General features: G+C 40.5%; 4 protein-coding genes across 4 annotated transcripts; all 4 read left to right on the forward strand.

Annotated features, from left to right (window-relative positions):
- Window positions 1-131: 131 nt before the first annotated feature.
- Window positions 132-9,010, forward strand: sel1l (SEL1L adaptor subunit of SYVN1 ubiquitin ligase). The gene is made up of 21 exons (XM_029496933.1): window positions 132-657; window positions 814-851; window positions 1,327-1,519; window positions 2,623-2,790; window positions 3,093-3,198; window positions 4,048-4,210; window positions 4,347-4,400; window positions 4,544-4,603; window positions 4,685-4,766; window positions 4,881-5,035; window positions 5,482-5,538; window positions 5,629-5,697; window positions 6,024-6,101; window positions 6,236-6,298; window positions 6,468-6,555; window positions 6,720-6,868; window positions 7,157-7,322; window positions 7,760-7,834; window positions 7,977-8,149; window positions 8,285-8,413; window positions 8,579-9,010. The coding sequence occupies exons 1-21, from the start codon at window positions 570-572 to the stop codon at window positions 8,849-8,851; spliced, it is 2,427 nt and encodes an 808-aa protein (XP_029352793.1). The 5' UTR covers window positions 132-569; the 3' UTR covers window positions 8,852-9,010.
- A 157-nt stretch (window positions 9,011-9,167) lies between these two features.
- LOC115038241 (phospholipase B1, membrane-associated-like) lies at window positions 9,168-12,818 on the forward strand. The gene is made up of 7 exons (XM_029497110.1): window positions 9,168-10,884; window positions 11,164-11,228; window positions 11,614-11,704; window positions 11,841-11,899; window positions 12,263-12,330; window positions 12,512-12,555; window positions 12,694-12,818. Exons 1-7 carry the CDS (start codon window positions 10,827-10,829, stop codon window positions 12,816-12,818), a joined length of 510 nt encoding a protein of 169 aa, XP_029352970.1. The 5' UTR covers window positions 9,168-10,826.
- Window positions 12,819-13,081: 263 nt separating this feature from the next.
- On the forward strand, window positions 13,082-15,982 carry LOC115038079 (phospholipase B1, membrane-associated-like). Its single transcript, XM_029496907.1, has 9 exons — window positions 13,082-13,184; window positions 13,267-13,347; window positions 13,423-13,488; window positions 13,576-13,667; window positions 13,924-14,005; window positions 14,161-14,262; window positions 14,455-14,550; window positions 14,742-14,813; window positions 15,249-15,982. Exons 1-9 carry the CDS (start codon window positions 13,095-13,097, stop codon window positions 15,381-15,383), a joined length of 816 nt encoding a protein of 271 aa, XP_029352767.1. The 5' UTR covers window positions 13,082-13,094; the 3' UTR covers window positions 15,384-15,982.
- A 2,061-nt stretch (window positions 15,983-18,043) lies between these two features.
- chga (chromogranin A) lies at window positions 18,044-24,924 on the forward strand. The gene is made up of 8 exons (XM_029496297.1): window positions 18,044-18,321; window positions 18,499-18,548; window positions 19,346-19,439; window positions 20,643-20,711; window positions 20,798-20,881; window positions 22,272-22,586; window positions 23,302-23,684; window positions 24,145-24,924. Exons 1-8 carry the CDS (start codon window positions 18,276-18,278, stop codon window positions 24,226-24,228), a joined length of 1,125 nt encoding a protein of 374 aa, XP_029352157.1. The 5' UTR covers window positions 18,044-18,275; the 3' UTR covers window positions 24,229-24,924.
- Window positions 24,925-25,430: the final 506 nt, after the last annotated feature.

The raw sequence follows: 25,430 nt of genomic DNA on the forward strand, positions 1-25,430 counted from the left end.
TCGTGGACAAACCCGTCAACTAGAAACATAATTGTGTACGCACTTGATTCGCTGACGCATCTCGAGCGTCCGCTCATTGGCTACCGTCGTACGAAACGGGCTTTGATTGGTCGAATGTGGAGAATAGGAAGTGCCGATCAATAGTAAGGGCTTAACATTGATAGCTAAGTAGTATGAGGTTCGTATAAAGTAACCGCTAAAAGCTTCCGGCTCCGGGTTTTTGCACAGCTGGGACGTACTCTTATAGACCGAAGAGAAAGGTTACTTGCGTATATTGCGTCGTGTGGTTGGACTTTTGTGTACCTCTAGCTGGACGTCTCCTCAAGCCAGTTACTACACTGCTAGCTTAGCATTACATTGGAATTTGTTAGCTTGCTTGACAGCTACAGCAGCTAAAATTAACCGAGGTGGTGTCCAGAGGGAGTGAGCCTCCGCTTTGGCCGGTGTGTGTGTCTGTTTTTGTTTCATTTATGCCTCTTATTACAGTTGATCTTAACTGCACCTGAATGTTTGGCGATAGAAATAGTAGCAGATGCAGCTAGCAGATTGTTAGCTCGTCAACGACAGCAATGGGCTCTAAGAGGTGTTCAGACACGACGAGAGCATTTTATGTTTTCACTATTCTGGTCATAGTCTTCGTTCAAGGAGTCACGTCTGGTAAGTTCCTCATATTATTGTGGTGTTTTCTTGGCGCAGACAGAAGTTGCTGTTACGTGTCTAACACAGTTGCAGGCAGCTGTTTTAAGTTTAGACAACAGCTTCGTCCACCTCAACACAACATTGTATTTACTGTGCAACGTTAATACTTTTTAGACGAAGAGCAGCGTGGGAATGACGGGCCAGAGCTGAAGGTACGTCTTACCTACTTGATATTGGTCTTCAAGTTGATATATTAAACTCTGAGGGTGATTGACTTGACACAGGAAATGAATAACAAAGGAGGTTAGCCTCTGCCTTTTTTGGGTAACATCATATTTCTGCCCTGTCTTGTGTTGTGTCAGGTTTATGGCAGATTGCGATGATGATATGGGTTAGGGTTAGATACGATATGCGTGAGAAAAGACTTTGCATCTTAAGTATTTGGAACCCAAATTGCTTATCAAACAGGTACAGGACTCAAAATACTGCTTTGCTGTTTAACTTACTTTTCAGAGTAGGTGCACGATGGCTTGAGAAGTTTATGGAAGATGGAAATCAAGTTCATGAATAATTTCTGATAAATCTATTGCTTTTCCCTCATTTACAGTACCCCACCTTTTTTAAGCTGCAACGTCACTCTCAAATTGCAGATTCTCCTTCACAATAATGTCCTGGTTATCTTTGCAGTCTTATCATGACCCGGAAGATGAAGAAGATGTCCACCTGGCTCCAGTAATTGTGGCAGGTGCCTCTGTGACCTCTCGTCATGAAGTCTCTCAGACAGAAGGGGAGGAACAGTCCCCTTTGGATGGACTGGAGGGAGAGGTGAAGGAGGACCTGCCTGACCAGCCTCCTCCTATTGAAGAGAAACCTAAAGAGGGTAAAGACAGAATTTGTATTCAAATAGTGAGGTATCATGCAGGCATAAGAAATATATCATCTGTTTACTTGTACAGACAATCCCTGACCATGCCTTATTGTTAATATTGATATATTAATGTTTTTGTTTTAACTCTTGACCTCTTCGCTCATCTTGATGTCAAGCTCCAAATGACCATCTGAGGCAAATTTTGAGCTAGAATACCTACTGTCAGTAGTCACAGGCTGACATTTGAATGGTTTTGCCTGTTCTTTTTAAAAACCAGCATATGATGTAATATAAATACCTTTATAGCTACCCTTAAAAAAAGGTAAAAATTATACATTTGTTATTATAAATAATAAAATTATAATTTATAATCAAGGATAAACTTAGTTGTTAATAACATTTTAAAGCTTCATAGCTATTCATGAGAGGAGCCTGTTAAACCCCTGTCGTAACTTTGGTTCTGACTACCTGGTTGATGCTGTGTGATGCTGTGAAACATGCGGTTGAGGCTTGGAATTTGCAGTTACCAATGTAAGAGCTAAAGCCATATGGTATATTTCATGGGCCTCTAACGTGAATTTATCATTTCTAGATAATGCGATAGGCAAGGATTAGCTGCAGGTTTTCATCTCTTTATAATTGTACCTGTTTTTAAAGATGAGGAATCTCCAATTTTTATTATAATTTTTTTTTTTTTTTCACCTTACGTTTTGGGTCTTGACATATTAACCTGGTTTTAGAAGTGCTGAAGATGTGTGTGGTTTCAGTGTTCCAGATCAGCTGAATGGTTAAACCCCATGAGAAATTAAGAGTACTTTGCACCTGTGGCTCCTCTTGCAGTCAGTTGCATCATTTTACTTGGAGGTTGTTACCAACTTGGGCTTTTGCATGTGAAATATTGAGCTTTACATTAAAATGAATATCTATGGAAATCTTTTGATATTAGCATTTTAAAAACATTTATGAAGTGTAAATGCATATCACACAGTGTTTGCAATGGATATTAGTATATTTTTTTCTGTAGGCTTTTAAAACATAGCTGGATATTCACACATTATACATTTTTATTTTTCCTGTTATCCTTAAAATAATTTAGTTTTTTGTTTTTAATACAGTTCCTGTGGTGAATGGAGGTACAGCTCATGGAGAGCCCTGCATCTTCCCATTCCTGTTCCAGGGCAAGGAGTACTCAGACTGCACCACTGATGGACGGGGGGATGGACGGCTATGGTGTGCAACAACCTACGACTATGACCAGGAAAAAAAATGGGGTTTCTGTGAGAGTAAGTGTTTAGTTTAGGCCTCGACTTCAATGAAATATCATGTTGAACTTTAAGTGTTGCAGTGTTCATATTTATACAGACAGCAAATATACTGGCATATTTTTTTTCCTGTTGTTTTTTTTTTTTTTTTGCCTGTCCAAATAAAGCCTTTAAAAAAAAAAAAAAAAAAAGGGCAGCAGCTAATGAAACTGACTATGAAACCAGTTGTGGAGTTTCATTTCCAAAATTGTTATGGTCCCCCATGGCTGCAAAAATTTTGAAAGCCTTTATTTAATCTGCTCTATCTCTCCTTTCTCCATTAGCCGAAGAGCAGGCACAGCAGAGACTGCAGGCAGAGGAGGCTGAGGAGCAGTATCAGACTGTCTTGCATATCCTGAATGCCACCACTAGGAGGACACAGAAAAAAGAGTGAGTTTCTTTCCACTGATTTATTCTGATGTCTCTGATGTCTCAATTCAGATTTCTCAATCTTCTTGTTATTAGAAGAATTTAGATCTGTTTGTAAGGACTGGTTTTATGATGTAAATAAAGTACAAATACAAAGTATATCTTCATCTGGAAATGTTTACTTCCCACTAAAACTAAACTAAAAAGATCAATTATGTTTTTTCTCAACGGCTCAGATACAGCAAAAGCAGATCCTTGTTCAGCTTTCATTTCAACCATCAGTCAGTCCCTCCAGGATTTCGCTGGCTTTTTGTCTGATTCTTGCAGCCTAAAATGCCTGATTTTGCAGCACCTTTTTCAAAAATTAGCTTCAAAAGTTATTTTTTTTTTTTAAACTGTTATTTATTTTGCTCCCTGACTTTGTATTGATGTTGTGATCAGCGGTGAAAGAAACAGAGTGAGCACTAACATCATCTCAACAAAGGTCAACAGTCAACACCATGCTGAAAAACAGAAACACACAAATGCCTCATATGATCAAACAGATCAGAATACAAACAATTATGTACATCTGTCAAAGGTTATGAAAGCAGGTTGTCAATTTTCTGATTAATTGAAACTTATTTCACTCTAAAAGCTTTGGATAAAAAGGGAGAGCCTCATTTGCTGACACTGCAGTTTCCCTTTGAAACAAATCAATTGTAAATTTTGTCTGGAGATGGCTCTTTCTATTTCATGTGTGCTTTAGTACCATGTGACTTTGCTCAGCCCATCTTTATTTGCTTTTCACTGTCACGGTACTGTTTATGTACACATTATTTTTCACTCCCACTTAACCTAAGACACCTTTGCTTATCCGGCCACTCACAGGTTATATGAAAAGTTGCTCAAAGTAGCAGAGAAAGGCCACCAGAAAGCCATGGAGAAGGTGGCATACGCCATGTTGTTTGGAGATTATATGAACCAGAACATCACCAAGGCCAAGGAAATGTTTGAGAAGCTAGCGATGGACGGCTCACCCAAAGCTCAGATGGTACATTCACTATTCACATTGTATTGTTTAACTGAGGAAAGTGTTGATCTATAGTTTGGCCTGGCATCTTATCAAAAATCTTTTCTGTTCAAATCGTTACACATGTTAGATTGTGCTCCGTTTGTTTTTTCCTAAGGCTCTTGGGTTTCTCTATGCTGCAGGACTTGGAGTTAACTCTAGTCAAGCTAAGGTGCTCTTTTAATTTTTTTATTCTGTTTGGCTCTTAATTTCTCTCACTGGATTTTAAATATTATTATATTTTAAATAATGTCACTTTAGACAAAGAGAAAATGACACTTTTTAGAACACATGTTCTTCATGTCGGTTTTTCAGGCCTTGGTTTACTATACCTTCGGTGCACTCGGTGGAAATTTGGTAGCTCATATGATTTTGGTAAGTCCACAGTTCTGTCAGAGAATCAATTACTGAATCACTTGACTTGTGTATTAAAATCTTTCTTGCTTCTCTTATTAGGGATACAGATACTGGGGAGGTGTGGGTGTTCCCCAGAGCTGTGAGTCAGCACTGACACACTACAGGCTCGTGGCAAATCAGGGTATGAATTTGATCCAATGAATGAACATTTTATTGTAATATGCTGGTCTGATTATTCTCCTTCTTACAGACACATAACCTCAAAGTGTTTCTCTCTCTGCTGTCACACTTGCAGTGGCCAGTGATGTGTCCCTGACAGGAGGTTCAGCTGTGCAGAGGATCAGGCTTCTGGATGAAGTGGAGAACCCAGGCTCTACCAGTGGGATGTTGGAGGAAGACTTGATTCAGTACTACCAGTTTCTAGCTGAGAAAGGAGATGTACAGGCACAGGTAAAATGGTTGTCATTGTCTTTGTTCAGTTCAATATAACAACCAACAGAACTGTCTTCATTAACATTTATTTATACCCTGATATTATGGGGTGATGGCACACTTGAACAAATAAAGCCCAATGGGGTGCACAGGTTAAAAAAGGTATTCTATTATTCCACAATTTTTCTAGAGAACACCTGTATGGATGATAGCCATAATCGTGGCAAAAAGCTTTCCTGGTGAAATAGCCATTATTTATTTCACAGAAGGATTCATACATTTTCATGGCCAGGTAGTGCTGCATAGTCAAATTTCTATGCATGGACATACCTGCATAATATATTAGCAACTATTTATACTAAATATATTTGCATAATTTAAATGAAAATAACCCAAAGGCCAATGTCTTTTATATTTTTCTATTTATTATACAAAAGTTAATATGGCCATTTTCTCCTTTTCAGGTAGGATTGGGTCAGCTTCACCTTCATGGAGGACGTGGAGTTGAACAAAATCACCAGGTAGCTTTTTTTCTTTTTCTTTTTAAACTGCTTATTCTTGAGGTTGTTTTTGCACTAGTCAATGGATTTCTGATGTTCCCTCTCCAACAGAGGGCGTATGACTACTTTACCCAGGCTGCAAATGCAGGGAACACACATGCTATGGCTTTTCTTGGGAAGGTGGGTGAGGTTCCCCAGTTTTACATAATACACATTGCATTTTGTTCTTTTTTTGTGTTGTGTAAGTATTTGATGATATTTAGACATTAACTGATTTTTCTGCTTCGCTGTCATGTTTGCAAACATTGAAAATGTTTTGCCCTTACTAAGTGAGAACTTGGGAGAATCAGTCAGATTACTGGAAAGCTGCAGTAGTCTAAATTCAATCCAAAATAAATAAACCCAATGATTTGGCATTGATGTTTTAACATTGGGTGGCACAGTGGACTACTTTTTAAAGCATTACATAGTTTTTTTCCTCTGCTGTAACTTGCTCTGTCCCTCAGATGTATTCAGAAGGCAGTGAGTTTCTACCTCAGAACAACGAGACAGCACTGCAGTATTTTAAGAAGGCTTCAGACTTGGTAAGATAAAGCAATAATAATTACACTGTCAGTTTTATCTGCATTTATTCACTTTAGTTCTCTCAGAGAATGTGTGTTGTTTAGCTGATACCCGCCAGCAGCATTTGCTTTGACATTCTCCTTTTTTCATTTAGGGAAATCCTGTGGGACAGAGTGGCCTGGGTATGGCATATCTATATGGAAGAGGTGTCCCGGTGGTAAGGCAACATTATTGCATATTATAAGCCATTTTATGTGATGTATACATCAACATAACTCATTTAAATACTCAGCCATTTTGTTAAGATGACTGGTAAAGTTTTTGTGCACTGAAAAGAAATATGTGAAAATATAGGCCAATCATAAGCCGTGTGTTTGTGTCTTCAGAACTATGAGCTGGCATTGAAATACTTCCAGAAGGCAGCAGAGCAGGGCTGGGTGGATGGACAACTCCAGCTGGGCACTATGTATTACAGTGAGTGTAAAGGGCTTAGTGTGTATGCCTGCACCCATCCCTTGGCCCTTGTTTCCTTGACCCTGTTTTCATTACTGCTAAATACAATATTTGTTTTCGTCCATTTGATTTGTTTTTGTTGTTGTTTTTGTTTTTTCCTACCTCTTCTTCCTGTCATTCTCTAGATGGAATTGGTGTTAAGCGTGATTACAAACAGGCGCTCAAGTTCTTCAACTTGGCCTCACAGTCAGGCCACATCTTAGCCTTCTACAACTTGGCCCAGATGCATGCCACCGGTACTGGTGTAATGCGCTCCTGTCACACAGCTGTAGAGGTCAGACACCTTGGAGTTGCTGCTCCTTTCTTTTATTATGTTGAAATGAAGAGCGGTTCAGAGCATCTCTCTAATGTGATTATCCATTAAATCCTGTGTGCTGTCAGTTATGCAGCCTTATTTGAGTTTTTGAGTATTTGAGTCATTCTGGTTTTCCCTTCAGTTGATGTTCATAAATTGGTACAGTTAACTGGTCATAAACCTTAGCAACATTTACACTTTTGAATGTTTCTGTAAAATTGGCACATTTCTCTAGTGTGACACTCTGTGTCTTTATCTTTACTGCAGCTTTTTAAGAATGTGTGTGAGCGTGGACGCTGGTCAGAGCGTCTGATGACTGCTTATGGAAGCTTTAAGGAGGGCGAGACAGACGCTGCACTGGTGCAGTATCTCCTGCTGGCTGAGCAGGGCTACGAGGTGGCCCAGAGCAATGTCGCCTTCATTCTGGATCAGAGTAAGAGAAGCGACATTAAGAGCATCATGCCAGGAAGAAAAGAGAGGCTGTTTAAGAGAAACATCAGGTTTCTATGTCATAGAACTGTTTGCAGTTTATGCAAAAAAATAATAATAATAATAATTTTCATCATTTAAGCAAACCCTCTGTAGAAGACAGTGTGTGTGCGTGTTTGGTTAACCCTTGCTGCCTGAGCAGCTGAACAATGAATTTGTGATTAAACAAATTTTCTTCAAAGTAACTAAATGCAAGTGAATCATAGAAATTAATCAATATCGTGTTCACCTTTAGTTGAAGTTTAGCAACTTCTTGTTAAAATACAAAATAATTTTCTTTCTTAAACAAATATAGGAAAGAATGACTGTGTGTTATGTAAAGGTACTCATCAAAAAGTAACAATTTGACCTTCGAATATTTTTTGTTTTATTAACAAAAAGAAGGGGCAAAGATCTTCAGCGAGAATGAGACATACCCACGAGCTTTGCTCCATTGGACAAGAGCTGCAGCACAAGGTGAGTCCATACACACTGTGTCCCTCATGCATTTTACATTTACTTTTAGCTCTTCTTTCTCTGTTTGTGAATTACATAAAGAAAAGTAGTTGTTTAGCCTGTGAGTAGGAAGAAGGTCGATGCATGTTGGTGTCTTTCCTAGGATACACTGTGGCAAGGATAAAACTAGGCGACTATCATTTCTATGGCTACGGGACAGATGTGGACTATGAGACGGCTGTCATCCACTACAGACTGGCTTCAGAGCAGCAGCACAGTGCCCAGGCCATGTTCAACTTAGGTTACATGCATGAGAAAGGCCTGGGCATCAAACAGGTGAGCATGAGTGACTCTAGAGCATCAGCTTGCTTTCAACATTGCATTTGTTTGCACATGGTGACAGTTTAGTAAATATAGTTAATCTCAAATTCATGGCTTTTATTTTGAACTGTTTCATTTTGTTTTCTGCAGGACATCCATTTAGCCAAGCGTTTCTACGACATGGCCGCTGAAGCCAGTCCTGATGCTCAGGTCCCTGTTTTCTTGGCTCTTTGCAAGCTGGGCCTGATTTACACTCTTCAGTACCTGCAGGATCTTAATGTAAGTACTTCTGAAATTGTCAAGCTGGAACTGTGTCATCTTGGCTTTTAAATTCAGACTAATTAATTTAATTTGAGACCAAAAGCTTTGTTATGAGAAAGAACTGAGATTAATCTGATGTGCCTTTGTCCTTCATCCTCTACCCACATGGATGTCACCTCTTAGTTGAAGGAGCTGGTTTCTCAGGTGGACCTGGATCAGCTTCTGGGCCCAGAGTGGGACCTCTACCTTATGACTGTCATCGCCCTGCTCTTAGGCACAGTCATTGCCTATCGACAACGCCAACACCAAATCATAGTGCCACCTCATCCACCTGCCGCTGCTCCGGCCCCTCCTCCCAGAACACCTCAGGAACAGCCACAAGCGCAGGCTGAGACCCAGGGTCAGGAAGAAACACAAGCCCAGGAGCCAGCCCAGGAGGAAGAGGAGCAGCAGTGAGAGGGCAACAGATGGAGCAAAGGCAGGAATAGACAGACAGAGCCTGTGCCAGCCAGCTGCAAGGAGCAGCTGGTGCTTACTAGCTGAATATCTGCTAGTTTGAGCACTACTCCCACTCTGCCTGCTCCTCTCCATGTAAAAAAAAAAAAAAAAAAAAAAGACTAAAAGAAGATGGCTGCTACACTGCTCAGTCTCACAACTCCCTTTTTCCATTAAAAAATATGCTGGTCCTGTGCTTAGAGCAAGGCAGTGAAGATGTTAATGCACAGGGCTGCAGAGAGTGCTGAGGAGATAACAGACTTGGGACTTGTTAGTCTGTGACTCAGGATACTGCCAGAAGCACCCTTGTCCTCAACATGAAAATAGTCTTGAAGTTGCCAGATCAAAGACATTTTGAATAATATAGTTGGACTCTAATATATGTGCATTAGTTTCTTCTCACTTTCCCTTTTTTAAGAAAACTACACTCAGTTGAAGCCCTTCAATCCTAATTTTGCGCAGTATTTAGAAAAACAATCACACATAAAATAAGATAATTTTATTTGCTAGACCAGGTCAAGTTGCGAAAGAAGTCATATTTTTGCATGTTCTTCAACCTTGAAGCACATTCTTTTTTCTTTTCTTTTTTTTCATACCATACCAGTGAACCATTTTGCATTCAATAGTTATTTGTTTAATTGACATGTTGGCAGGTTGGTTCCTTTTCATACCTGCGATTCAGAGAGTTTTTGTTCATTGAACATTAGTGACAGTGCTAAAATAAACTAAAGCCATGTTATGTTATCAATATAAAAACCAGAAATATGTGAAGTGGCTTACTTTGATCAATATAAAAACTGGTCTGGATGCTTGTTTGATAAATTATTCAGTTTTAACTACACAGGTTGACAGATCTCAACTGTCACCTAAATCCTCTCTTTAAAAAATATCCTAAAAATCAAATGTTAGAATAACAGTCCAGTGGAAGAAGGCAGAGAAAATGAGTGAACTTGTACTTTGTATTGGTGAGAATTATTTTCCACTAAAATAGTTAGATTTTTAGATTTATTTTATTTATTTACTTTTTCTTTTTTTTTTATGTAGCTGAACTTTTTTTTTTTTTTTTTTTCTGTCTAGGTAATTAAGTCTTGAGGATGAAATTGGAATAGCCTTAACCATAAAAGGCGCCTTGCTGGATTGTTTGTACATTAGATGATTAGAGGTTACCCAACTTCAGCTGTTGTAAGAATTTCCACCCCCTCACCAAAGTCCATGCTGGAGCTCCGTGTTCTGCCCACGCTCTTCAGCTCAGCTGAATCTATTTCCGAGCTTCAACAGGGAAACAAATGAAGGCCCTGGTTTGGCCATAAATAATTTTTTCCAAACTAGACGATAAACTTCATTATTTAACACAAACTGCTCATTATTTTTGGTTCATTTCCAGTATATACCTGCTATTAGCAGAATTTATCCGCCAAAACACCTGCATGAAGTCTGCAGTAAACTGTATTTGCTGGATGATAAGAAAATATTAGTTTATAATATTAGAAAATAACAGTTTCGCTGACATTGACATCCCCGCATTCATGTATTGATACCCACAGAACTCACCCATACACTTTTTCTAAACTGAAGCACTGGTGAAGATTGTCAGGACGACTTCATTTTTACCATTGGAAAATACAAGTTTATAAAGAAATGAATAAAATGTATGGATATTTAATGAATTTGACTTGATAATGCTGTCCTTACTGTTAAATATTGTTTTATTTAATCAAGAGATGTTGTGGCTATCAATACAGGGAGTGATTGTAGCTGAACGCGCCTTAAAAAGATGAGGTGTGATGCTGACACAATCTGAACTGCTGTCACTGGACCCCCAACTTGTCAGTCAGTGTTAGAGGGTGGGGGAGACAATGTGGCAGTGCTGTAAAGCCTGAGCATCACATTGTGCAGTCTGTAGGGGCGACCCATTGACTGGTCCATACGCGCTACTATGGAGTGGCTTTGGATCGCCGTGGCAACATGTGTGCTCGTGACCTGCTCTGTCAAAGGTAAGTGCTAGAACAAGCAGGAGGGCAGAGCACACGTGGGCTAGTGTGCCTGTATTTATTGTTACAGCAAGCCCTTTTTTTTTTTCCAGGCTTTCATACTGTGTTAAGGTTTGATTTGAAATAAACATTTTGATTTTAGAATGAGAGTCTTGGGCCAAACTAAAGGCTGGATGATTGTGCTGTAAATGGTTGTGTTTACTGGAAAACAGTTTGTTAAATGAGAAATGTGTTAAGAGGTAGTTTGAAAAGTCTGAAATGGAAATGATACTTCTCTCTAAGGCGACGACTGGTGGTGGGAGTATGAGGAGGGGATACGACACTACAGCAAGGAGGCCCTCAACAAGGTACTGTTCACACCTGGACCCACAGCTCGAGATGAAAAAGTTAACATGTAACTAGTCCAGAACGGTATTTTGCTTTTGTTCGTTATTTAATCAGCAAGTTCACTTTGTGGTTAAATGACTAAAAGGCCTTGATTACCAGATTTAAAAAAATAAACAAAAGTGTAACATAGTTTTAAGACAGGAGGCAGGTCAGCATGGTTTACAGCAGACCACACCACACGGACCAACAGGAATCCTGAGTATGTGCAGAACAAGCACAGCTAAAAGACTAAAAACAACATTAAAAAATATCCCCAATAAACCAAAACAGACTCGTTTCAAACTCATGAGTAAAGAATAAAAGTGGCAGTGACCTGATTATGATCGTCTCTCGTCATTTCCTCAGGAATTTCCAGAGAAAACTCGTCCAGTGAGCTTCAAGCATCCTGCGTTCCAGTGCCCAGACATGAGTCCCTCTCCCTCTGTCCCCTCATCAGGTCTGACTCCCAGATCCGCTCCAAAGCAATCACTTACCCATCCGCAGTATGTGCTGGAACGTGTGAGCCACTGATCGCTCTCTCACTCTTTTTTTTCCTCTCCCTCTCCATCTTTTCCATCACCCTGTTTGTGTAGTTGAATTTGTGAAGGCAGCAGATATCAAAGTCATCGCTGCCTTGGGCGATTCTCTGACAGTAGGTGTTATTTGTTGATACTTTCTCAGCTCCTCCGGATTGACTGACTGAGCATTTAATATATGTACATATGTAAATTCTACTGTGGGCATTTCACATTTAATTTCAACACAGAATATTCTCTAACCTTTTAATATTCAGAGGATGTATATATGTAATAAGAAATGTCCCCTGATAGTTCTAAATGTGGCAGCATTGCTCTTGATATAGGGACATGTGTGTATATATATGTTGTGTGAAACATTTTTGCATAGGACTGTGGCAGACACGCACTTATAGCCCAGCTGTTTGTGGTTTCAGTAGATCCTTCTGATCTTCTTTTTCCGGAGGGGAGTCTTAGACGATGTGTGTCTCCTTTTGCAGACAGGCATAGGTGCCAACGCCACCACCGTCCTCGGGATTCCTATTGAATTTCGTCATGTGTCATGGAGGTGACGGATATAATGTGTCGGCTCAGGTCCCACATGTAGACACCACATAATATCAATGCGCAGCTCGACCTTTCAGATGATGAAGCAATTCTAATTATTCTACTTGACATTTTCTCAAAGTTCTTGTGATGGGAAGAGATTCAAATTGAAATGTCCTCTTCTCCATCTCCCTGTCCTGCAGTATCGGGGGTTATAGGTCCTTTCAGGATGTCATTACTTTGGCAAGTAAGAATTTTTTAATCACAGATAAAAATGTTGCTCAAAGCTGAACATAATTTTTTTTGCATTAAACCACAGTCAAGCAAAGAGAAACCTGAATATATTTTTCTTTGTTTTTATTTATTTTCCTATAATTTGTCTTAGATATCATCAAGTTATTCAATCCCAGTCTGGTTGGTGCAGCTCCTGGCAAGACGGTTCATGGGATGCAGGCCCATATCAGTGAAACAGGCTTCAACTTGGCTGTGACCGGACACAACACCTTGTGAGGCGTCAACACCTGGACCGGCATTGTTTTTTTTTTTTGTTTTTTTTTTACTCTGCAGTGATCAGGGACTAATGGAACCATCTGTGTTTCTCCAAAAAGATCATTTCTTTCTTACGAATGCTGAGGACCTTGACTTACCTTGCAAATAATAATATCATAGCAGTTTATTTTGAATTCAGCTGTGTTTGGGCTTCAGGCAACTTTTGACAAAAAAAATATATATAAATATATATATATATCTTGCATAAACTGTGAGATATAATCTTCTGTTTCCTTAATGATGCCCATAAAGATGTTATTCCTGTTTGCTTTTAGCAATCTCCCTGGCCAAACAAGGCATTTGATTGACACGCTGAGAGGATATGAGGTACAGCAATGCCTCTGAAGTGTAACTACATGCTCGTGGGGATCTCATTTAGTCCCTCATCCCTCTGCTGTCTCTTCTTTAGGGCCTGGACTTTGAGCAGGACTGGAAACTTCTGACCATTCTCATGGGCATGAATGACATATGTGATTACTGCAAAGATAAGGTTTGTTTCATTTCAGTGCTGAGTCTGATTTAAGATATATAATTAACCTCTAGAGAATGTCCCTGTTCTTTGCAGGCTCTTTTTTCAGTGGATAACTTCATTCACTATATGACCGTTTCCTTGGAAATGCTTATGAATGAGGTAAAAAAAAAAAAAAGTACTTTTATAGCCTCAGGGATGCTCACATCAAACTAAAAACTCGCCCCTTTTCTCTGTGTTTTGCTTCAGGTTCCTCGTATGATCGTGAATGTGGTTCAGATCCTGCCCATGGAGACTCTGAGGGAGGTGCAGAAGCCCACCCCAGGGTGTCTGCTCCAAAGGTGAGCCTCCCTTTCTTACACACGAACACTCAATGTTCCTCGTTGACTAATACATATTTTATGCTCCTTACTTCCTTTGGGTGTGTGACCTTTTGTGTGCAGACTGATACACAGCAGCAGCAGCACACTTCAGCTGTTTAAAGTAGACAGCCGTAAATACATATTTTTGCATGATCTGATTGGGTCTTATTTTAAAAGTTCCAATTAGGTCACATTTCTGTGTAGGTTTTTAATCCCTGTACACTCTTTTTTTTAGGTCTTTCTGTTCATGCCTGATAGAGCCAGTAGCCAGGTCTCCTGAACTGCGGGAGCTGGTGGAGGTAAATCTGGAGTTCCAGGTACTAGATTATCCGTAATGGGGAAGTATATTCTGGATAAATCTATTAAATGTCCTAAATGATGTATATGTAATTTGCCTATTTGCTGTTGTCAATGCAGCAAGAATCAGAAGAAGGGGCAAATAATGTGTTTTTCATGTTTCATCTTTCTGTAGAGAAGACTTGAACAGCTGCTGCACAGCAATCGCTTCTTCAGGGATGACTTTGCTGTTGTTCTCCAACCGTTTCTGAAACACGCCGACCCTCCCCGCCTGCCGGTAATCCGAGACCACAACAATATCAAGCCCAAAGTGTCCTTTGAACTGTTGGTGTGAAATCTTACACAGCAATGATTTATATCATAATGGTCTGGAGACGGACTGGTTGTAGGGATTTTCTAACACGCCAGGTCACCAACAACACACTGTCAGTAAATCTACACCAACGTAAGTTTTTTCCTCCCTGGACAGAATGGGAAGATCGATATGACCTTCTTCACTCACGACTGCTTTCACTTCACCATTAAGGGACACGAGGAGTTGGCAAAGGGCCTCTGGAACAACATGGTGAACACTGCTTGTAATTAAATGAAAAGCAAGAGGTTAAAGGTCAACAACCGAGTGAATTGTATGGAATATTCAGTTGAAGGATGAAATATAATAAATAATAGAAAATTAATGTTGATCAGAAGTATGAAAAAAAAAAAAAAATCATCAGTGTAACTAACTGTGTTTCTTCTTCCCTGCGTCTCCTACAGTTTCAGCCTGAGGGAGGAAAGATGATCGTGAGCAGTTTTTCTGACCCCATCACCCCCATCTGTCCATCAATGGTGAGATCTCTGTTTTTGACCTGAACAACCATCCAGTCCTCCTGATAGTGTTGTGATATAGTGCGGAAAGTCAGCCGAAATGTAACTGATTATATTCTCTCAAGGTTATAGTTGGTTTATTAGCATTTTGCTTTCAATGCTGGGGTTATGCTGTTTAATTTTAACTATGCATGTTTACTCATCTTTCACCTTGTAAGTCCAAGGTCTTTGTCACAAAAACTTTAATACACTCACAAATACTTTCCTCAGGACAGTCTCTGTTGGCCACACAACAATAATATGAGCAACCAAAAATAAAATTATGGAATAGATAAAAGAAAATAAAATATTTGTTGCAAGTCTGCAATCTGATTTCCATAAAGGTGTGAAATAGCCTAAATGACTGTAGACATCAGTGATTTTAACCTCCCTTCTTCTTTGTGTCGCATCTCGCAGGAACACCCGTACATCTTCACCCGACCAATTGTGGCCAAGTCAGGTCAGAATCCACTTCAGTCAGACGCTCCATCACAGATGGCCGTCCTGCTGCTCTCGCTGTTCGTGGGTTTTGGGCGTTTTGGACTTCAGTAGCTTTCACCTTCCCAAGCTACTTTTACAGACACGTCTCTGCTACTCTGGTTACTGTTGAGGAGAGAACCACGTATGTGAGCAGTTATTTGAAACATGCACATCCCTGATATCAGCATAGAGAAACGACCACAGTTTGAAGGTCTGAAGAGCCCGTAGATAACATGACAGTGAATCCTGCAACTGAAATATTGACTTTTAAAAGGCGGTAGGACACTTAGTTTTTCAGGTAGTGGGTTGCTGCTCATGTTTCTATTTTGCTTTTAAATTTCAATCCATGATGACGATTTATCAGTTAGATCACACTAACTCTGGCAATGGGACAAGCTTCCCACACTTGTAATTAAAATAATAAAATGTAGCTATATTTTTTAGGGCCGGACTGGCCTAGTGCAACCTTTACTATACTGTGTTACTTTATCAATTTCAGATGTTGTAATCAGCGGGGAAAAATTTTACCTCAGTCGTTATTGAATTGCGAATGTGGCATTCATATATTCATACATGAAATATCAAACTGATTAGACTTTGCCTGAAAGCTGTATGGATGTCTGGTGAATATATGAAAGTGTTTTCTAGGACTCTTAATCAGTCTCAGTGGCCCTTCAGGCTTTGAATTCTTCATATAAGGTTGTGTGTATTATATTCAGTCATTTAATTGAAATGTTTGAATTATTAAAACAAAAATTATGAATTGCATCAATCGCCACATCAAAATTCCTGTACTGGGGGGGTGCTAACAGAGCTCCGTTCAGTTTCAGCAACATACAGTCTGCATATTCAGATGCTCAGAGGATGAAGGGCAACAGAATTTGTCATCCATCTTAAATTCTAGCAGACTAGCCCTAAAAAGCTGCGACTTTTTCTAGACCAATGACAATTTAGTCTCACATTTATTCCTCAGATCTCTGGGCTGCTGCTGGCCCCACTTTCACGTCTTCGTCTTCCGGTACCTGCTGTATTATGAACTGAGCCCAAGAAGAGGGGATATACGAAACCAAAGTGAGCACAGGGAACAAAACAAAACAAGCAATCAAAAATAAAACACTGAATGAGCAGCAAGGTCATAACGCTTTATTTACACAAACAATATATCACCATTGCTGATAAGTAAGCTGTGATATATGGTTATGCTACAGACAATTGTACTATTCATGTGCTCTCTGGTTAAACAGTCTGCAGTACAGTGCATGTTGACTCTGTTTAATTAGTTTAACTACAGGGGCAGGTGGAAGATATATTAAGCCCGTCTCAGGCTACTCATTTAACTCCTGAATGGAAAGGAAAACCATGCAGTATGTACTCAGCTTGGTTGGGTTGAATTACATGGCCTAGATTGGAATAGTTTTATTAAACCTGTTTCAGTGTAAACATTTTTGGATGCAGGACATTTTTGGACATTTTAAATGAAGGCAAAACCTTTTTATCATGTTTATTCAGTATTCATTGTGTTTGTTAAATTGTGTTTATTAATATCACCCGCAATGTGTTTTAGTTAGCCCTGCACTTAAGGATCTAATATATATATGTTCCCATTTCTGTTTTCTCCCATTTGTCCTCTGTGTTGCAGTGAGCTGAGTTTCAGTCAACCTTTGTAGCTGCTGGGTTTCATAATCACCTTATTATTGCTTTCAAAGAAAACCGCTTCATGTTTAAACAAAGCCGTTGCCCGTTTATGCGGGGCAAATATGGATCCAGCTCTGACGCAAATTGCCCTTTATTGTCTCTCTGAAAGCATAATGAGATCTTTGGGATCTCAGTAGACGATACGGTAGGAAATTTGAAACAGCAAACAGTCCGGCCCACACCTCTTTGGTAACCTCTTTGTCATGCATTTCTTTTCTTCCAATCAAAGTGTTGGTGGTAAATGAAAAGAAAAAAACAACCTCATGAGCTCATAACATCTGGGACACAACACTTGTGTAAAAGAGGACAAACAACTTAATGATGTTCCATAGGTTGGTTGTACATATAATAATACGCTCGAACCTCATCAGTCCTTTACATAATGATACTGATGATACTGATAATTTGTTTAGAGACTTTTAATAAACTAGGCAAATTTATTATCGTGATACAAAAACACACGGTTCAATGATGCAAACTGGTGATTATGTAAGAAACAAATAATCTCATTCATCTTTCATCTTCTGCTGCTGATCCCTTTCCGGGTCACGGGGGGTGCTGGTGCCAATCCCAGCTCACATCAGGCGAGGGCGGGGTGTACCCTAATACATTATAATGATATAATTAAACACATTCTCCTCTGTCCTTTGTGGGAGCACAGTGTGATTTCATGGGAGACGTCGTCCGTCGGTTTATTCACATAATTTGATTAGATCTGCGATCCAGTCTTAATTGTGGTTTAATTATTTTTCTTATTTTACTCCATGGCCAAGGTCACTGCGTAATCCGGTTTAGACAGTCATGTGGGCTGACTCGGTGTATTCAACAAACTTCAATACAAGTGTAAGTGAAATGAAATGCTGATATGTCAGGCACACAGACGCCGCTGACGTCCATACTTATGAGACACCGTAAACCTGTGCACACCCTGACAACCACTGAGGTGCGACCAGGTGCAATAGTAATCGTTTCCCCCAGGATGATGTCACTTCCTTTCTCCACCTCGTGCTATAAAAGGGGCGGCTGATGCGGTGAGGTGTTGGTTGGTAGAGAGACCGGAGAGGACGGAGGAGCCGCCGACCGCTGCGGGAGATCCAGCTCTCCAGAAATACCGAAGGGCGGCAGAGTTTAGTTCAGAATGCGTCCGTGAACAGCCAGACTTTTCTTCAAAAACTGGGGGGTGGGGGGGAGTGGAAAAAACAAACAAAAAAAAAACCGACCTTCTGAAATAAAGCTTCGCTATTTGTCTATTCCTGGAGAGCTCCAAACATGATCGGGAGAGGACTGCTGGTTCTGACGCTCCTGTCCAACTGCGGTAAGCGGCGGCTGAGTGAGGCTGTCCGGCTGTGACCGTCCAAGGAGGTGCGAGTTCAGCACCAAGGACAGCGACACAGACGGAGACGCTCACACACTCCCTGAGGGACGCAGCGGCAGCATGCTGAAACGCACAACGGCACATTATGGTCATGCATGTTTCTTGCTTCTTTTGCAGTTCTGTCATTGCCAGTGACTTCACGTCCGCTGGAGAATGAAGACGTAAAGGTAAGATGTTTTTTTTTTTTTTATTTTTTTTTTTTATGCATTATTATTTCTGTCTGTATTATCTTTCTGTCTTTGTGTTAAATTTATTGTACTAGTGTTGTAGAAATTGCGATAAAAAAAGTCCCTCTGAAGTAGTTAAACATTTAAAATTGTACAAATTGGGGAATAGTTAAAATGCTGGTTCATTAGAGGAGGCAGTTCCCTCCTCTCTGGTTCCCCACGCTCAGAAAGGAAACAGGGATTACAAATACTTCATCCAAGCAGTTTAATTCGTTCAAGTACCTTCTCCACACAGAGCTGCCTCAGTACGACCATGTTACAGCCAATAGTTGTTTCGAGAGCAAAGGAGCACCTCAACCTTCATCATATGAATTTATCCTTCTGGATCTATTTCACATCTTTAATTAGAGAGCGAGAGATTAGTTTATAGAAATAATAGAATTGGGTTGGAGATACCACAAAACATACAAAAAGATGTGGAGGACATGTTATGACATGCAAGTGAGTGACATCCAAAGATCTGACTGTAGCAGAGCACTTTGAAAATAATAATGATCAAGCATAAGGGTTTGGCTTGATGCTTAAAGCACAATGGGAGATGGAATAATTTTTCATCTCTGATCTAAGAGGTTTTTTTTTTTTTTACCTCTTTGAATTAGTGGCCAAGTTAGCAGAAGAACTGCTCTCAGAGAGAATCCAGAGGAATATATAGCCCTCCATCTAAAGCATCTCACCGACTCCCAAAGCCAAAAACTGAATTAACTAATAGCTTTTTCATGCAATGTCTGTGTGCACAGGTGATGAAATGTGTTGTGGAGGCGTTGGCAGATGTGCTGGCAAGGCCCCACCCTGTGCCTGTTAGTCAGGAGTGTCTGGTCATACTGAAAACAGGTAAGCACCTGCAGCAGGAAGTCCAATTCAATTCAATTTAGTGACTTTTAATTGGGTTTGTTTGTTTGTTTGCATCCTTTACACTGTGCAAGCACAGCAAGGCAATATCATGGAGCCACTCGGCCCCCCTTTGATCTCAGCACAATCCTGTCGTTTCATCACCATCATATTTTGCACCACAATTCTTACAAGACCAACTTTAAAAGAATGAAAGAGTCATTTAATGATAATACAATAATCAGCAAGCCCAGACTCCTGCTATCTATTCTCACCACTGAAAATTGATTGTTCCAATCAAAGTATTAAACATCATTTCTTTTTTTCAGAAAGTTTCAGAATAATAATACTTGAATTTTAACCTTTGCAAGTTTGGGGAATTTGGGGAAAATTGCATTTGTACAAGTCTGCAACCCCACCACAGGGAATTTGGTCTATTTGTCTTCTTATCAATATTTTCTATCATACGTCGATCTTCACTTTGTGTTGATTGAAACCTCTCTAAGATAAACAGCAGTTGTGAACAACTGTGTTTCTAGTAGCCCAGTTTGCTCTGTCCTTGCATGGTAAGTGCACGTGGCCCACATCATGAGGTTAATGGATTGATGCAGAGTGTGCGCTGGGTGAAAGCCCACTGCAGGGAGTTATATACAGCAGGGGTCACAAGGACTCAGTGAAGACTATTTGGTTACATAGACCGGGTATTACCTTGATGCAGTCCTTGTTGTAAAAAATCAATAAGAGAATTCCTCGCCGAGCATTCATTACTGAGAGAGGGAAACTGTACACCGTCAGAGGAATGGATGGAGGGCGGACAGATCACACACTGATATTAGAGCACAGTGCGATAGTTCTCTCTTTTCTGTGGTCGCTGGGTACAGTATATGGAGCCGTTTGTGGGTCAGCAGAAAATCCAGTCTCCTTTGCTGCTGTAATTCACTGGGGAGACTCTCTGCAGGCCAAATGATTAATTGTACACTTGCTTTGAAAGCAGTAAATTTCAGGGCAATTAACTCTGACGAACCATTGAAGCAGACTGCTGAGTCTAGTGAAAAAGTGAAGGGGAATGACATATACCTGTGTTTCCTCTGTCCCTTTAGATTCGTTTTGCTGTCTTTGCTCTGTTCCTTTCTGTCTTCCTTTGAGTTGGGTACTCGGCTGCTCATTGGCATGAATTTTGATGTGTCTTTGCATGTGTGCGTGCAGATGACAGGCTCGTTCGTATCCTTCGCCATCATAACTTTCTGAAGGAGCTGCAGGAGATCGCGCTTCAAGGTGAGTCCCATATCACATGTTCGCTCAGCGTCACTGTTTACATGTATATGGAGACAAAAAGTTCAAATAACAGTTTCCAATCTTAGGTGGCCAAGAGAGAGCTCAGCTGCAAAGCGACGCCGCTGCACATGACCCAACGACCCACTCTCAGACTACGGATGGCGTTGCCGGTGAGTTTCCTCAGTAAATCAGACTAACGTCAACAACAACTTTTCAGTTGGTTTCATTTTGAGCAATACATCATCACCATCTTGAAATGCGCCAAATGTCAAAAATGATGTATTACTTTCATTAGGCCAATTCTTCTGTTGTCAGTGAAGTAAAACTGACAAACATTGGAGAAGTGCTGAGGTGAATGTAAACGCTGTGATACTTTCTGTGGACAGAATCAGGTCACACACACACTCAGACTCCACCTGACTGTTTTTTTTTAGTCTATGAGGCTCTGTGGACAAGTGCAGTAATGATAAAAAAAATTATGTAAGCCGAGGTACATTTCCACTCTCGCTGATCTGCTGTATGTCCCCTGACGTCCTGGTGTAACAGCGACTATTTGTGTCTGAAGAAGCAAAATTATGAACATGTGCAGAGAAAATTTTAGTAGAAACATTAGAGTTTAAATTGACTGAATCTGGATTCACCTTGGAACAGTATTTGGTCAGATGGCATAGCAGTGCATTATGGGAATAATTAATAAAAGAAGTTCTTTGTCCTCTCTTTGCCTCCATTGACGTCGTCATGCCCATCTGGTCACTTTCACATAGAAGCTGACTGTAACGTCTGAGCTGTCCTGAAGACACAGTTCTGCTCAGAGCTTGTATTATAACGCCTTGTAAACACAAAGATGGCCAAAGTGCTTGTCAGTTAACAATGGCTGCCACCTGCTCTCAGCAAGAAGCAGGGAAAAGTTACCAACAGCCAACTCAATGATTTCTGCTTTCTGGCCTATTGTGTGTGTCAAAGGAAGGATGTATTGGAAACAATATAAAATGAGATGAAATAAATGGAAGGAAAGAGAAAACTACTGATGCTGCACTGAATATTACAGACACTCATCCGAGGATGGATTTTAAGTTGGTGCCAAAAAATGGAAAAGACGACGCACAGATAATAAAATGTTATTCTTTTATTACAGCAATGATACTTAGTGCGTTAGTTTTACACTAATTCACATGCCAAAAGCTTTTCCTGCAAACACCAACAATTCGTTTCATTATTGATTACCCTGTTAATGATTTTGATTATGTGCTTGTGCTGAAATTAGAAAAATTACTTCAAAGAAGGTCATAGTAATATCCCTGAGTCCGATGATGCAGAGTGTGCACTCACCCCAGATAAAATTTAAGTATCATAAGATCACAATTTTATCATCATCATGTAAAACCTGACAGGCCAACTCGACTCCAAGAAGCAAAGCTGCACAAATCTGAGGACACAAAATGGCCTGAGTAATAACTCATAGTGCTTTTGTGTGAGCACCCTCCTTTAACAACACTGGAAAATCAATATCTTCTTGTAAATTAAATTTCTGCCCTCTCTCTTTTTTTTTTTTTTTTAAAGATCAATCCATGTTGGATGCTTTAGGGGGCCCTGGTGAAAGATCCATCCTGTCACAGACGAGCAGGACAGAAAAAGGGGATAGAGAGGCAGAAAAAGATGAAAGCCACCGAGGTAGAGAATCTCAGGAGGACAATGGCTTCACTGAAGATGTGCAGGTGAAGAGGGGGAATGATGATGAGAACCCAGGAAGTCACGTCTCTGAGTCTATGGAGGAGTGGAGTGAGGGGAAGGCTGAAAAGAGGGAGCGAGAGGAAGAAGAATCTGAAGAGAAGAGATCAAATTCAGTGGAGGGTAACATGACCAAGGATAATAAAGGTAAATGCTTTTTTTTGCCTTTTATTTGTCACTTAATTGTTACTTTCAATTTCGTAAATGGACGGAAAAACAGGCCCAAAGGTAAAGATATAACAGGAAACATGCATATTCAAATTTTCAAGCCTAACATTTAAGGTCCAGTCAAGTCAGATTTCTTTGGATGAAATCCACTGCCACCACAGGACTGGGTAATTGATAGAAGTGCTTTCTTTCATCTACATGATGAGTTTCAGCCCCCCCAATGGCTGGCAGAGTGACAGCATACCAACAGAAGTGATTAAATATCTCCATGTCCTGGAATTTCAATGAGCTGCTGTGCACTGGCTACAGCTGGGATCATTCACCATTACCTCTCAGGCCATCCTCGGATCGAAACTGCCCAAGATTTTGCTTTTGATCTCCCCAAATCTTTCAACAGAATAACGGAAATTGGGATTTTTCTTGAGCTCAAAGTGCAATGACATACGCATATGTATTGTACAAAAGGGAACTGCTGCCAAGTCATCTGACTGCTCCAGCCATACTGTTAATTCCCATAAAGCACAGCGAGCACCACTGGAGGCTGAGCTGCCAGCTGGCAAGAAATATTTCATTAAAATAAGTGGAATCTTGCCGATGAGGGAGAGGAGCCCTTTTTGCAGGGGGTTTGGTCGAGGTGTTTCATTGAGAGAACATACGAAAAAATAGACCCCACTTGTTCATTTCTCATTCCCAGGTGGAGCATCTGATGAAAAGAGAGACGCACTTAGACACACATCAAAAGAGAAGAAGTTTGATGAAGCGGAGGAGGTGGAGGAGGAGAAGGAGGATGAAAAGGATGAAAAGAGAGCTCCAATTTTTCCACCAAAACAAGGAGAGGAGGAGGGGGAGGAAGAGCAGAAGAAGAGATGGACCAAAAGGGGCAAGGGCTCGCCACTGAAGAAAAAAGCTAAGGGTCAGCAGGGGGAAGTTCCCCATCATTCGAAGGAAGTCACAGAGGATGAGGAGGAGAAGAAGAAAAGGAGTCCAGAGGAGAAGGAGCTGCAGATGATCGTCAGGAGGGCACCAGAGGAGAGAAGGGGGATGGAGGAAGAGGGGAGCGCCAGTAGAAAGTCAGAGGTGAGCGCTCCTCTCCTTGTTATTACACAGCAATAAGGTTACGCACACCAACCCCTTTAGATTGCTGTGATGATGGCAGATTCAGACAGAGCCTGGTCAGCTAAGATGAGCTGAGATGGCTGTCTCCTGGCCCCAGCTTCAGATTTGGCGTTTGGTGGTATCAATAAATACCCCCAACTCAGGACAAGAAAGCCAAATGACAAACTATTCCTTAAGATGTTTTCTGCAGAACAAGACTAACATTTTCTGGCTCAGGTGCTGAGCTAAATGTTTTTCTCCCTGAAGGCCAAACAGTGTAAAGGGTTTATATTGTGCTGTTTTATAATGAGGCTTAATTCATCCTTCAGCTTGAATCCTGAGGATAGTGACAAAGTGGCACAGCTGCTGCCTTGCAGTTGTGGCTGCATTATGAGTAGTATCATTTTTCCCACCTTCCATCCTCCTCCTATTGTCTGTGCAGGAACCAGAGATTGAAAGCCTGGCAGCCATCGAGTCAGAGCTGGAAAATGTTGCCCAGAAACTCCATGAGCTGCGCCGAGGCTGAGAGCGAGAGAGAGAGACTGGTACAAAGTTGACACGGCAACCTCCTCTGCCTCCTCTGCCTCCTCGTCCTCCTCCGCTTTACCAGCTGCCTGGTTTCCGCAGATAGAGTGTGTGAATATGTGACAAGTTTTTATCTTTTGCTATTTTTCTCCATGATGCCCACTTGCACTGCGCCACTGCAGCCTCCCTTGTGACAGTCTGTCCTTCACATAGAGTAGCAAACAGTAGACGCACATCATGATTAGACATGCATACTAAAACATACAAATGCATCATCCCAGTGCATTAAAACGTGAACATGTATTATTCAGTACATTCAGCAAGGCTCCCAAAGGAAAAATCTCTCTGTCAGTGAAAATTGACAGCTGTTTTTTTCCCTCACTTCTCTCTGACAATCATCTCTGTCGTTGTGCCAATGTGTATCGCCTGCTTTTCTTAACACTGCACACGGATTTATGAGAAAGTTTGAGGCAGATCCAGGTTTACGCACACCAACAAGGTGAAGCTGTACAGTAGTGGCATGTACACATGTACAAAGCTCTTTCTGAAACGCTTACAAGAAAGAACACACGCTTACTTATTATTATAGACACAGTTGACTCTAAACAAGCCAAGGCAATAACTGAACATTTTTAGCAGATAAATGGCTGGATAGTAATCTGACCCTGTATGAAATTTATGTTAAAAAAAAAAAAAAGAAAAGAAATAAATCTAATCTGGAAATCTCTGTTTGGTAAATTAATTTAATGGCCCTTGTATAATTAAAATGCATGATAACAAATCTACGTTTACTGAGTAGGTATCTTAATATTTTTAAACTCTTTCAATCAATCATTTTTTATCATCATGACATCTCATTGAATATTAGAGACGTAAACACAAGTGACTCATTCATTCAATATTGTGTAATATATATATATATATACAGATTCTATTTTATTTTGACTCACACAGTCCACGATGAACCAGCAGCTCTCTGCACACACATTCATTTACACTATAGTTCCAGTGTGAACTTGTTGGTGTCCGTGGGTGAAGAAGCTGAGAACATGAATCATCACCCTGACACACAATCTGTTTAGAATGTTATTCAATTCAACATTGTAACCCTGGTTTTGGCATCTCCGTGATTCTGTGGTTGTTACTATTAAAAAAGGGATATAGCCAGTGTAGACGTGAGTCATGGCAAGAGGGGGGAGGTGA

The sequence above is a fragment of the Echeneis naucrates genome, chromosome 24, assembly GCF_900963305.1.
Source record: "Echeneis naucrates chromosome 24, fEcheNa1.1, whole genome shotgun sequence".
Lineage (NCBI taxonomy): Eukaryota > Metazoa > Chordata > Actinopteri > Carangiformes > Echeneidae > Echeneis > Echeneis naucrates.